This window comes from Camelus dromedarius, chromosome 13, assembly GCF_036321535.1.
Source record: "Camelus dromedarius isolate mCamDro1 chromosome 13, mCamDro1.pat, whole genome shotgun sequence".
Classification (NCBI taxonomy): Eukaryota; Metazoa; Chordata; class Mammalia; order Artiodactyla; family Camelidae; genus Camelus; species Camelus dromedarius.
Window position 1 is genome coordinate 67,244,944 of NC_087448.1, and position 12,773 is coordinate 67,257,716.

General features: G+C 43.1%; 1 protein-coding gene across 2 annotated transcripts in view; it reads left to right on the forward strand.

Moving 5' to 3' along the window:
* USP12 (ubiquitin specific peptidase 12) overlaps positions 1 to 12,773 on the forward strand; it is a 68,445-nt gene that overhangs the window by 31,902 nt on the left and 23,770 nt on the right. For both annotated transcript variants that reach the window (XM_031465791.2, XM_064493251.1), the window contains exons 2-3: positions 3,194 to 3,274; positions 12,301 to 12,514. In XM_031465791.2, the coding sequence (XP_031321651.1) occupies positions 3,194 to 3,274; positions 12,301 to 12,514 (295 nt within the window). The remainder of the gene's footprint in view (positions 1 to 3,193; positions 3,275 to 12,300; positions 12,515 to 12,773) is intronic.

A 12,773-nucleotide genomic window follows, 5' to 3' on the forward strand; every position in this document is an offset into this window, starting at 1 on the left:
CTTTGATCTTCAGGAAGCCTTTCCTGCCTGTTTTGGCAGTTCTCCTTCAGGCACTGACCTGACCTGACCCTTTGAATTACTAAACTTGGAATGATAAATGCTAGATTCTAAGATATGACTGGAAACACAGAAGTGGGAAAAATGTATTTTCTCATATTTGTATTAAGTACAAATTATCTGGTATAAAGATCTATAACTATATAGTATAAAGAAGGAAGTGCCAGCCCTCCATATCTGTGGGTTCCACATCTGAGGATTGAAAATATTTGGGGGAAAAATCCAGAGAGTTCCAAAAAGCAAAACTTGAATTTGCTGCCTGCTAGCAACTATGTACATAGCGTTGACATTGCATTAGTATTATAAGTAATTTAGAGATGATGTGAAGTGTCCGTGCGGACGTGCGTAGGTTATGTGCTGGTACTGCTCCATTTTGTATAAGGCACTTGAGCATCCTTGGATTTTCCTATCTCTGGAGGCCCTGGAACCAGTTCCCCGCAGATACCGAGGGGCAGCTGTATTCTTGATAAGTACATTTTCTAGGTGACAATGTTCATCATTTTTTAATTTCTTGCTAAAATGTATTAAGTTCTCTGTTTTCTTAAACGGTAGATACTGAACATAATTAGCTTCTCAAAATGATACATCTTCCCAGATACCATTTTTACCGTGATTAGTTTGTGGAGGTTTCCGTAATTTACTGTCCTGAAGACATTCCTGGGTGTCAGTTTGCTTTTGTGTAATTGTTCCTTTCTCGTAGTGGCAGCGTGTGGGGCAGTCGGGTGCGTTTTCCGTGGCTGACTGTGTGGATGTGATTTAATCTCCCAAGTGGTTTCCTTTTTTCCTATTTGCAGATGGTCTCTTCAAGACAGCAGATCCCCTTATCGATAAATAAAAGGTACCCTTATCATCTCAACTTTCTTTTCTTTCACTTGGGTGATTATTTTTGGCATGAAAAAGAAGTGTTGCATTCCTCAGCTTTCTAAGAATTGTGCTGGGGAGGTTTCGAGAGGCACTTAGTCCGTGGCCTGCAAAGCCCTGTGTTTCCAAGGACTGCTGTTTCCAAGGATGTAACACTGCACTAACTTGCAGTTGGAACTTTGTTACTGCCTGATCTTTCATAGACTGTGCGGCATCTTACCTTACTGTTTGAATCAGGTTGGAAGAGCCAGTAGATTCACATATTGCTGGATTTGTGGGGTTGGGAGGTACCGTAGGTACCGAGATCTTGTGTGTGGCTAGCCAGAGCCCCGAGGGAGAAGCCTTTGTCTCAGGTTATTACAGCTGGTTAGTGGCACGGCCAGGATCAGGCTCAGTGTTGGTGACATTTCCCTTTCACAGTTAGGACCCTGAGCCAGACCCGCTCTGAGGAGGGGAAGGGCTCTCTGAGCAGTGCCTGGGAGCGGGTAGGGGGACAGGTGGACATTTGGGGTGACTGGAGCACACGGTGTGTGCCGTGCGATTGGTGTCACACTGGAGGGTGTTCACGTGGCATTCTGTTCCTGGTTCATCCTAAGGGCCAGAAATGCTTTCTGCAAGTGTCTGTACTGGTTTTTTTTATTGTTCCAAGTAGATAGATGTACAGGGTTGTGCTTTGGATGGTAAACATTTTCATCTTGTTTTGTGGGGACAGAGTTAGACTCACTTGAATATGCTGATATCAGTCTGAATTCTTGCATCTGGCTTAGTGATAGTTTTCAGCGTATGTGAGGAAGTTTGTGAGAAGAGACTTGAGCTGGCAGGGATGGAGGTGGGCTTGTAGCGCTCCCACCAGGGTGGTTCCATTCAGTGGATGTTGAAGCTGTTGTGATGATTGAATTTGATGTTGTTTAGGAAACAGTTCATGGATAGCCAGCTTTAGAAATAAATAGTATCTGTAAACCAGTGATTGCATCAAGGCTTTATAGAAGGCCTAACTGTAACTACTAAATTACAAAAATAAAGGCAGTGTCACATACATGTGCAAGTGCTGGGCGGCTGGAGGGTGTCAGAGGAAGCGTCTTGTTCTGCTGGAGCTTGACCGCCACCCCACGCCTCCCTTTCATCAGTGCTTATTTGCAGGCCTGGCCTGGCAGGAAGGTGAGGAGGGGCTTTCTGGCCGAGGTCTGAGCCTCCCAGGTTTGGAAGCAGCCGGGTGGCTCCTGGACCCCGGGGGCCATGACCCTGGCCGTGCCCTCCCCGGGGCGTGGTGTGTGTCGTCTTGTCTGCAGCTATTCTGTGGGTAATAGCAGTTATCTCTGCTGGGAGTACGTTTTCTTGGGAACTTCCAAGTAAACTTATGCAGAGTTCTCGTGTTTTCAGAATTGCTTTTACTTCCCTGTGGAGCTACATCTCGAGTCCGTTTACTAGTTTGTACCAGCGCCCGGGCCTTCGTGCCCCCGCCCTTTCCTTCCGGGACCCCAGATGCACAGAACTGAGTTGATGGTACTCCTGAGACCACGCCACACAGTTATTGTCAGAGCCAGGCCCTTCTTCTGTCGGGTTTCATTTTATTTTTTCCTTCTGATCCTTCACCCCCGATTGTCTGCCCAGCCCTTTTCCAGCCCCTACTCACGTGTGTTTTCACGTGTACTTTGCAGATAAGTAATATTTGCTGTTTTGTGTGTATGTGGTGATCCCGTTTTTTTCTTTTCTTTATTCAATATTATGTTTTTGAGAGCTGTCCATGTTTTTGTGTGTGAACCTAGCTCACTGGTTCTGCCTGCCACGTAGCCCGCTGCCGTTCACAGACCACGTGGACTGCGGTCAGCATGCAGTCATTGTGGTGCTTCAGCAAGCGCTCTCGTCACCTTTAATTCTGTGTGGGGGTTTTTCAGGTATATATGTCTGGAGAATTGTTGGGTCACTGAATAGATGCATATTTAATCTCACAGAGTTTCATCTCCCCGAGATTACGCTCTGTTAGACTACGGGACACAACAGGGGCTTTCCTCCATTAGTTAGGAAAAGGAAAAGGTATGAGTGTAGTTCCTTGATCCAGGCTTTGGTCCCATGAGAAAGTTCCTGCAAACCAGTGTTTCATCATATCATCAAAAGCCCCCATTCTTCACTATCATCCTTTATTTTCTTTCAGTAATGTTAGGTAATTACAGGGAACAAGATGACTATTTTAAGGATTTCTCTGTAATGTACATACAAGTGTGACAATGTTGTGAAAATACTATAAAAACTGAGATGTCTGTTTTTCACTTTGTAGGGCGCCAATGCCTCGGCATTAGAGAAAGAGATTGGTCCAGAGCAGTTTCCAGTCAACGAGCACTATTTTGGATTAGTCAATGTGAGTATCCATTGATACTTAGCCCTCAAAATTATGCTGACAAGTAGTTTGAAGAATGATGAATGCAGGCCATCATTTATTAAAGGAAAATTGTTCATTTGTATCAGTAGACTTAATGCCAAGAAACTCAACTCGGAATTTCAAGATTATCTCTAATGATGGGAAACAAAGTTGCCTGAAGTCTTAAGAGCCTTGGAACAGTTTCTAACTTGTCAGCCTCATTTCCCCTATTTTGTGTCAAAATTTTCTCATAACTAGAATTTCATAAGGCCTAGATCAAATGAGCTCTTGATTCTCTTGAGAGTTACTTACGTGTCTAAATATCAGTGGTCCAGATGTCCTGGTGTGGATAGATTTGTAAATGCCTCCACTTGTCGTAGAGTGTTTGTCAGTTTACCTCTGGCAGTGTCCCGGTAGTACAGACATAAAAGTGTAAAATGTAAGAAAAAAACCTCACCCTGTCCTTCTTCGGGTAATTTATGTAATTACACGTTATTAAAACTTGGAAGGACTTTCTTTAGAATGTTTAACTCTTTTCTGAGTTATCAGAAAACACCGCAGATCTGTGTTACATAATTGTCATGCTAGTTTCTGCTGTTGGACTGCACTGTTCGGTGGACCCCTGGTGAGAGTTTTGAAGTATATATGCTGCTGATGATACAGGTAAGAAAGTGAGTTACACTGAACAGACGGGTGTGCTCTGATGTGCAGACAGATTTCTTGTACGATTTGAGCAGGGCAGTTACAGTGACACTTGTATGCCTCGCCTTGCTCTGGGACCCTTCTCTGTGTGTGCTGGGCTGAAGCCAGTACCACGGAATCAGCAGCTCCCTCCCCCCGCCTCCCCTCCCTGGAGGAGGCCACTCATTAATCCTCTGGCTAATTTTTCTGGAATTTACCTGTACAGTCTAAATAAAGTGCTTATGCTGCTATTAAAACAAAAACCCCACCACCTTCCTATTTTGGTAGATAGGAAACTTAGCTCTCTGCCACCATCATCCCTGCCCTGCTTTCCCAGTTCTTCCAACATGGAATTAATCATTGCTTTATTTTTCCATGTCCTTAATTTTCACTTATTCTTCCCAAAGTCTTCAACAAAAGTAAAAAAAGCCAAAAAGACCACCTCGGTATCAGTTTCCACTGAGTTGTGCCGTTGGGTGTCAGGTTCTCTTGCCCCGCCCGCCGCCCCCCAGTGCAGCCCGTGCCCCGCCCTCTCTCTCCATCACCTACACATCGCTGTGCACAGTGCCCCCACCTGTCTCCTCTTCTGCATCCCATTTTCCTTCTCGGTTTTCTCCTTGTTTGGGAATGCATTCTGTAGTTTGTTGAGGACTCGTGCATGGGAGATAATCTTTGAGGTCTTGCATATTTAAGACCGTTTGGTCACTACTGGGGCTCGAGACTCACCCTAGGTTATAGAGCTCGTCCAGAATTTCCAAGGCGTGACTGTTGACGGGAGAAGGCTGATGCCATTCTGATTCTTGCTCTCTTCTATACGTGGCTGTTTTCCCGTTTAAAATTTTGAGAGGCCTCTCTATGCACAAAGCTCTGAAATTTCATCACGTGCCTAGGTCTCCCCATGTTGTTCTGCTGGGCATTTAGGGACCCGTTCAGATCGGTGACTAATTTTCCTCAGTTCTAGAACTTTTCTGATACTATTATTTGGATAATTTCCTTCCTGTCAGTGTAGTTTCCCTGTTCTTTTTGTTATAGTTAGTTGCATATTGAAACACTTAGACTTCCTCGTTATTTTTCTTATTTTTTCTCCCACTTTTGATCATCTGCCTTATTCTGCATCTTAGGCTGTATCTTCAGCTTTTTTATCCAGCTCATTGCGCCTTTTCTTTCTTAGAATGGTACTTTTATTTTTTTATCTTGTTCCATGGAGGCAGCGTTTTCTGTTATTTTTCTCAGGATACTATTTATAGTTTTTGTTGTGGCTGAGGTTTTCTTATGCTTACTGGATTATTTCTGAGACCTTTGGGTTTATTATTTCCCTGTTTTGAACTTTACAATCTTTGGTATTGGAAGCTTTCCTCAAATGTTACTCGTCTCCGACAGTGAAGGTATAAAAGGGTGACCCCTGCCCAGTGCCCCTCCTCGCACGTCCCCTCCCCACTTCAGCAGCCAGAGCCGTTTCTCTGGGGCTGTTTATTTTCTGCTGGGGGGGCTCCTCCCTCCAGTGTCTGTGTGGGGTGCTGTTTCCTGTGGGTGCCTCACTGCTATCCTCAAGGGTTCTCACTCCCAGTCTCCTGTCCATCTTCTGTGGAGACTAAGCGTGCAGTTGAAGGAATGGTCTTTTTAAAGATATAACCAGACTTGTGTTTTCAGATGTCCCCCCCCCCCCAAAAAAAGGCCCTGACCTTTGGTGGTGAGTCTGTCCTTTCCTACGTGTCTCGTAGAGGCGCTTGGGCCACTTGTCTTCCATCTGCCTTCGCTCCCTGGCAGTTCTTGGGTGTCTCTAGTCTGTGGTTGTCTTCTTTGGCCGTTTGAGTTTTTGCCTGATCTGTTCTTTTCCTGGCGTTTCATACAGAGCAGAACTGGCGTAGGGATGAGCTTGTCCTGTGCTGTGTGCTCTCAGGCTCCAGCACAGCTGTGTTCTGTACTTTTAGCCATTTTCCATAAACCCTGTTTTTCAATCCTTGAATTATCATCACTAGTCTCTCTCCTTTCTTTCCCCCCTTTTTTGTTTGTAGAGTTACCACACTGTTTATAAGAGTCCCCTAAAAATCAAGGTTGGAGCTTTGAGGGGTCGGGGAGGGGTAGCTTAGTTGATTCCGAGGTGGACGTTTCAGCTCCTTCCTCCCGTCCTAGCCTGCCTGCCAGGTGGTGCTGTCGACAGCGTGGGGTGTAGCTGCTTTAAGGAGCTTGGTGGTCCAGCTTTCCTAACAACGGGATTTTGTTGAAATGAGGCGCATGCCTGCTTCCTTCTCATCAGTCTGTTCTTAGCTAAGGGTGCATTTCCACGTTCACTTTAATTGCTCTTACAAAAAGGTAATGCTGAACGGAGTTCCTGTTGGATCTGCCTGATTGGATCCCTTTTTGCGACCAGCGAGTGTAGCACTTGCTTTTAGGAAATAGTACATGTATTTTGGGCAGTTAGAAATTTAGACTTTTTTTCTTTTAATGGAGAGAAGAGAAATAACTACAGTTTAATTAACGCAGAAAATTCAGCAGAGTTTACTCCTCACTTCTTTTTTATTAGCAACTATTTTCCATGATTTTCAGTCGTAGATATTTTTATCTTGGAAGAATATTTTCACAAATGACAGCTTTATGGCGGTTTACTCAGTGATGACTCCGATGTCTTGCACCGTCATTTGCGTAATCCGTAGGTGGGGGTTTCCTGTGGGGTTAGCTCTGCTGGGAGTTGGAGAGGAGAAACACTGGTGTGGCGTGTGGGTGCAGAGACCAACTTGGGGCAGAGGAGCCTTCAGAAGCTTTCTCTTGCTGCAGTAGACCCCAGTTTCATGTCAGCTGTTTATATAGGCAGCTGAATTCTTTGAAAACATATTGTTTTCATCTGATAAGCCGGATCGCCCTTTCCCTTGTCTCTTGTAGTGGTGAGCACTTCCCTCCGCAAAGTGGGCAGGGGAGGGTGGCGCGGACCAGCAGTGCTGCCTCCCTCCCCACCGCACAGCCTGTGTGTATCACGCAGTTCCGCGGTGACTTTCTACCACCACGGGACCCCAAACACAAGTTGAGTTGGGCTCAGGACGTCTTTCTGTGAGGCTAGACCATTCTTATAGATGGCTTTTTAACCTGAATTGCCAGTGGTCATTAGCTGGCACTCCGGACCAGGGAACGGGGGCTGTTACGAGGAGAGAGAAATAAACATGAAACTTTTTTCCATGTGTCGGGAAATGTCTCTTGCCTCCATTTTCTTTTGCATGGATTTCATTTTTCTTTAGTTTCTCTCTACCTGACGGCCACGGACTACGCGAGGCTGAAGTTACCAGAGATCCGTATCACATCTGACAGAAGAACTCTGGCCCAGGGCCTCTGTCCAGGTTGGATGAAGTGCCCAGCCCTGTTGCAGGGTCTGCAGAGGGCCTGCGACTGTCAGCCTCGCAGAATTTGCGTAGAGAAGTCAGCTCCTGTCAGGAAGCAGGGGACGGTGGGGTGAGGGTAGGGGTGAGGAGCGGGTGTCCACTAGAATTAGGTCCATTTGGCTGCAGTGGGGGTGGTGGGCAGGGCATGTGGGGTACAGAGTTATGTGAAACAAGGCCGCCCAGACAGCTGCTGTGGCCAGGTAAGAGGGCCTTCCCTTAGAAGGGGATGTTCGCAGGGCGGGCACTGTCACCAGCCAGCATGGGGGACAGTGGAGCATTTAAACGTTTTAAAATATTTTTTTAAAGGTAATACTGTTGACATAATGGTGGTTAAAACCAGAGGTCTCCTGATGAAATATGTAAGATAATTCATTGGGGAAGAAAATGCTAGCATTCCTAATGTTTGTTTTTACCTAAGGATGAAAGATAGATTGAGCTTACTGATTATTAATAAGTGGATGGCGCTGGCACCCACACCTGTCCCCGTGTGCGTGGTCCTGTTGACTCAGCTTCCACGTGTCAGCATGACGGTGTCACCCCTACGCCTGTCTGCTGTTGCAATTTATTGTAACTTAAATGTGGATTTACAGATTGTGTGATCTAATTTCAGCTAATCTGATTCTTCAAAAGGGGTGTATGGCTCAAAAAGGTTGTTTCAGAAATAGCTGTGTAGCGATGAGGTGCTCTGAACCATGCTAGGTTCTTCCTGCAGATTATTCATTTAATGCTTCACATGACTTTAGAGGCAGGTGCTATTATAAGTCCCATTAGCAGATGAGGAAACTGATGAACAGAGCAGCTTGGTAATTTCTTGGTAATTTTCAGGTTCAGGTAGCAGGACCAGACTTGAACCTAGATGATTTGGTTTCAGATCTTTGTGCTTAGTTGCTATGGTTTTTGCTGCTATAAAGGCAGATAATTACTTAAATGAATTCAAATAAATTTGGAAGATAGGATTGAATATTTAATACCATAATTTAGAAAATGAAGGTTGTCAAGGAGAGACTCTAACACTTGGACCTGTGTATGTATCTTTGTGAAAATGCCTTTTTCAACTTTGATAGCCAGTAAAACTATATATCCAAATAACTGAACTCTATCGATAGACTATCAAATCACTGTAATAAAATCTATTACTCTCAGTTTACAAAAAAGCGTATCTGCTGCTCTCTCTTTAATATTAATAATTGTTAGTGAAAACACAAAATTAATGTAATTTAAAATATTTACTTCATCTTAATCACATTTGTTACATTTTTAGTGTACATAATGGACGTATATTATTTCTAAACAAATGCGTATATTGGGTGTGTGCTCAGAGTGATCTCACTGATAGGGATATGGTAAGTCTTTGTGGAGAGTGTTTTTGTTTGTTCGTTTGTTTTAAGACTTAGAGACAAAAGCATTAGAGAAAGCAAGGATAGGTCACTGTGTTCAGTAAACAATTGAAAAGTCAATTATCAGGCCTTGAGGGTGGCAGCTTTTAATATTTGTTTCCCCTGATTTTAAACCTAGTCATGCCTTTGATCTTCAGAACCAGCTGAAAAAACACAGGGTAGGTTTCAACCTGAAAGCGATGTCTTTTTGAGAAATTGAGCATTCAGAAACAAGAGCGTGGAGGAAACCGTCCCAGAGAATCTTTTGCATGAAAGCTGTGTACTTGAAGGGTGTATTTTTAGGTTTTAGGAACTGGAATGAAAGTTACTATTAAAAATCAGGGAAATTGAAGGAAAAGCTTCGAAGTTATGAATAAGATTGAAAGTTAGCTTGTTCTGGAGAAATAATAGTAGTTTCAACCTTTAATTTTTCTTTCATGGGATTGATGACGGTGAGTGAAAGAAGACCACAGTGGGAGACTTCGGAGAACTGGTTGTGATGTTAGCTGTTGCTTTTAGTGGGAACGTGAGCCAGAGGCTGACTTAGAGCACTCTGTACCGAGTATGCGAGCTCCTTAGCTTATGCTGGTGGCTTCTTTTTTTATTAGTAGGTCAAGCTTCATTGTCATAAGTTTTCTTTTTAATTTTTTTTTTTTTTGGTAGGGGGAGGTAATTAAGTTTATTTATTTTTTAAATTTTTTATTGGAGGTACTGGGGATTGAACCCAGGACCCTGTGCATGCTAAGCATGTGCTCTGCCTCTGAGCTCTACCCTTCCCCCATAAATTTTCTAACATACCACGAGATGCTGTCTTTTGTTTTTATCTTCCAGCTCTGGAAGTTGTTAGAGTTCCCTGTTGTTTACTCTTCAGTACAAATGTGCAGATTATGGGGATTTGTCTTGTCTTCAGTTGACACAGGCTTAGTTTGTTGGTCATTAGAGTCACCAGTCTGTGGTACAATTACTAGTATTCTTCAGACTGACTAACACTGAGTAGTTGGTAAGTTAACCTTGGTAACATTGTCGATTCTACCACAGATGTCCTCTGCCCGGGATAGGCTTTACTGAAGTGTAGCCATGGCTGTGTTTGTGATCAGTAATACCAGTGCATCCTTGCCGTGCACTGATGTTAGCATTTCTCTGGAAAGCCTTTCTCAAGCATCTGTCCTTAAGAAATCAGTTCTTGGCTCTGACAGGCAATGTGAATGTAGAAGTTGTAAATCTTCACTGAGTCACGTCCTATTCCTTTTTTGAGATATTTAACTCCTTCCTCTGTCTCTGTTCCCTGGGTATTTTGTAAACTGGTAGTTCGATCTAGGCTCTAGATTAAAGTTTCGTGGTTTTGTTGTTTTTTAAGACAAGAATACTCTGTGGGAATTGCTACCTGTTTCTTGGTACATCACATCAGGAGACGTAAAAGTGTGCTCATTTGTAATGATGCTGGAGTGCATTGGGGGTTCAGATCTGAGCCCTCCACTTTGAAGTTCCCCACCAGCATTTAACCTGATGGTTTTAGTATCCACTGATAATTATTGCCTTATCCATATTTACAACAATTTCTGAATTTTATTAGCCAAAATTATTTTCTAAACAAGAACTTTAGTGCCCCCTGAAATACGGTTTTTATAAGAAAGGCAGGGTAAAACTTTGATGCTTTCCTATTTTATGTGTTAGTTTACAACTTCCATTGCAGACGAGTAAACTACATAGATTTTTATGTAGTTGGTGTGCCTTTTATTCATTGCATTAATTCTTTTTGATGAAAATTGGCTCTTGAATCCACACAAAAGTGTACTCCAGGCTCATCTTGTACGTTACACATTTCCTGTCCCATATCTTGTGTAGCCACATCCTGGTTCTTTTTGTGGGAAAAGGGTTTTTAGAGGCCACAGTGTAGGTGCGGGGAAACTGACTACCGGGGAGGCCTTTTCAGTGGACAGAACTTGAGAACGCTCACGCCGCGCACACACTTGCATACACACTCACACACTCATACACTTTAACATTTACAAAAAGGCACTAGATATTGCTAATTCCAATATAACTTAAAGGGCTTTTACTTCTCTGATTTTTACTGTTGTGTCTTTTTTCTTTACATTAAAAATTTTGATCCCTAAGGCTGTTAACCTAATTCTTCCCTTGCTTTGTCCTGCAGGGGATCTATAGTGGTTTCAAAATAGCAGTACCAATAGGTTAATCCTAACGGCATGACTCCTGAGTGCTAGCTTAAGGTTTCTTTGTTCTTTTTATTCTTAGACTGTATTTCGGTAGCAGGTGTAGTGAAAGGTGTGTGTTTTAAAGTCATTTGAAGTAACCCTTTTCTTTATGTAGTTCTACCACCAACTTGATATACATTTAAGTTTGATTTATATCTATTTGTTTTTAATTTTAGGAGGTTTTTTTCCCCTCTCTTTTTTGATTTAGTTTAGTTTTTAAAAATTTAGGTACAAAGTAAACTTTTTGTAACAGTATACATGCAGAGCAATCTCACTCTTTTCCCTCTTTCTCTATAGATAACCATTTTTACTAGCTTTTAATTTACCCTCCCTGGTATTTATTTATTTTATTTTTCTGGAAGTTTAGTCAGTATACTTCCTAGTTTTAAATATAAGCGAGAGTGTGTGGGTCTGTGCACATAATGTAAGAATGCCCGTTCTCACACGCTCCTCTCTGCTGAGCCTTTTGCAGGTAATGTGTATGTGACTCACCCATGGTGGTGCTCTGAGGGCGCCCCTTGTTCCTCTCTCACAGTTTCCAGGTAGTCCCCGAATCCTCACTGATGGACTGTTAGGCGTCTTATTAGCCAGCTTTGGGAGTCGGTGTCTGTTAATGGGAAGGAAAAGGAAGGCAAAAAATATTTATCAAATTATGTGTTATTTTCTCTGTAAAGTAGGATAGTTTCCCCCCTTATTGAAGAGAAGGAAACGGAAGTTCAGTGAGTTGTGGTTCCTACTCCAGGTCCCATGGCCAGTGGGAGGTGGAGGCAGTTCAGGACTCAGCCCTGGAGCTGAGTCCATGTCGCTCTAACGTATGAGAATGAAGTCACTTAATATTTCAGTGGTTGTCAGGCTGTCACGTTGGTGACTTTTCACCTAATATTTCAGAGGATCTTTTTTGTTGTGGTTTTTTTTTGGATGGCATTGAAGAACCTGATAGTAAACCTCACTTATATGTTTTTAAAAGAATTTTTGAGAGTTGTATTTTTAAATATACAATATATAAAATGCTTTGTATATAACAAATACTGTCATAACAGTGGGAATTGAAAAAGAAAAGAGAAAAAATTCTCCAGAATCCTAAACCTTAACTCATCTCACTATTTAAACTGTGTTGTTCTTTAAGTCAGTTTTCGTAAAGGCCAAATTTATTGCATACTATTCGCCTTCAATTTTAACCTGAAACTGATGCCAAGAGCATCCATTTAGTGTTAAAACAGCTAATTTGTAGTTGGGATAATTGTTTCTGCTCTCTGATAGCTTTCGGTTTCTGAGGATCATAAATGCCCTGTCTTCCTCTTCTTTCCACTGTATACGTGGAAATTCTTTCTCTTGAAAGCGTGTTACCCCAGATTTAACAGAACATGTGTTTTCTCTTCCAGTTTGGGAATACCTGCTACTGCAACTCGGTTCTTCAGGCACTGTACTTCTGTCGTCCGTTTCGGGAGAAAGTCCTAGCGTACAAGAGCCAGCCCAGGAAGAAGGAGAGCCTCCTCACGTGCTTGGCGGACCTCTTCCACAGCATAGCCACTCAGAAGAAGAAGGTGGGGGTCATACCTCCTAAGAAGTTCATAACAAGATTACGGAAAGAAAATGGTAATTCTTCTGCTTCCTAATGTATTGCTTGCGTGGCAGGAAGGCCGGGTGCAGCGTTCTGCAGCGCAGCCAGCGTCGCCCGGCATCCTTACGCCTGGTGGTGCGTCAGCCGCTGACAAACCAAAGGTGGTCCTCCTGTCTTTAAGGGAGTTCCAGTTGAGTGAGGAGACGGCCTTGCACTGATGGCTGTGAGGAGTGGTTACTGTTTGAAGTTTGTTACACAGAGATCAAATTCTGTGCACCAGGAAATGAGAAATCG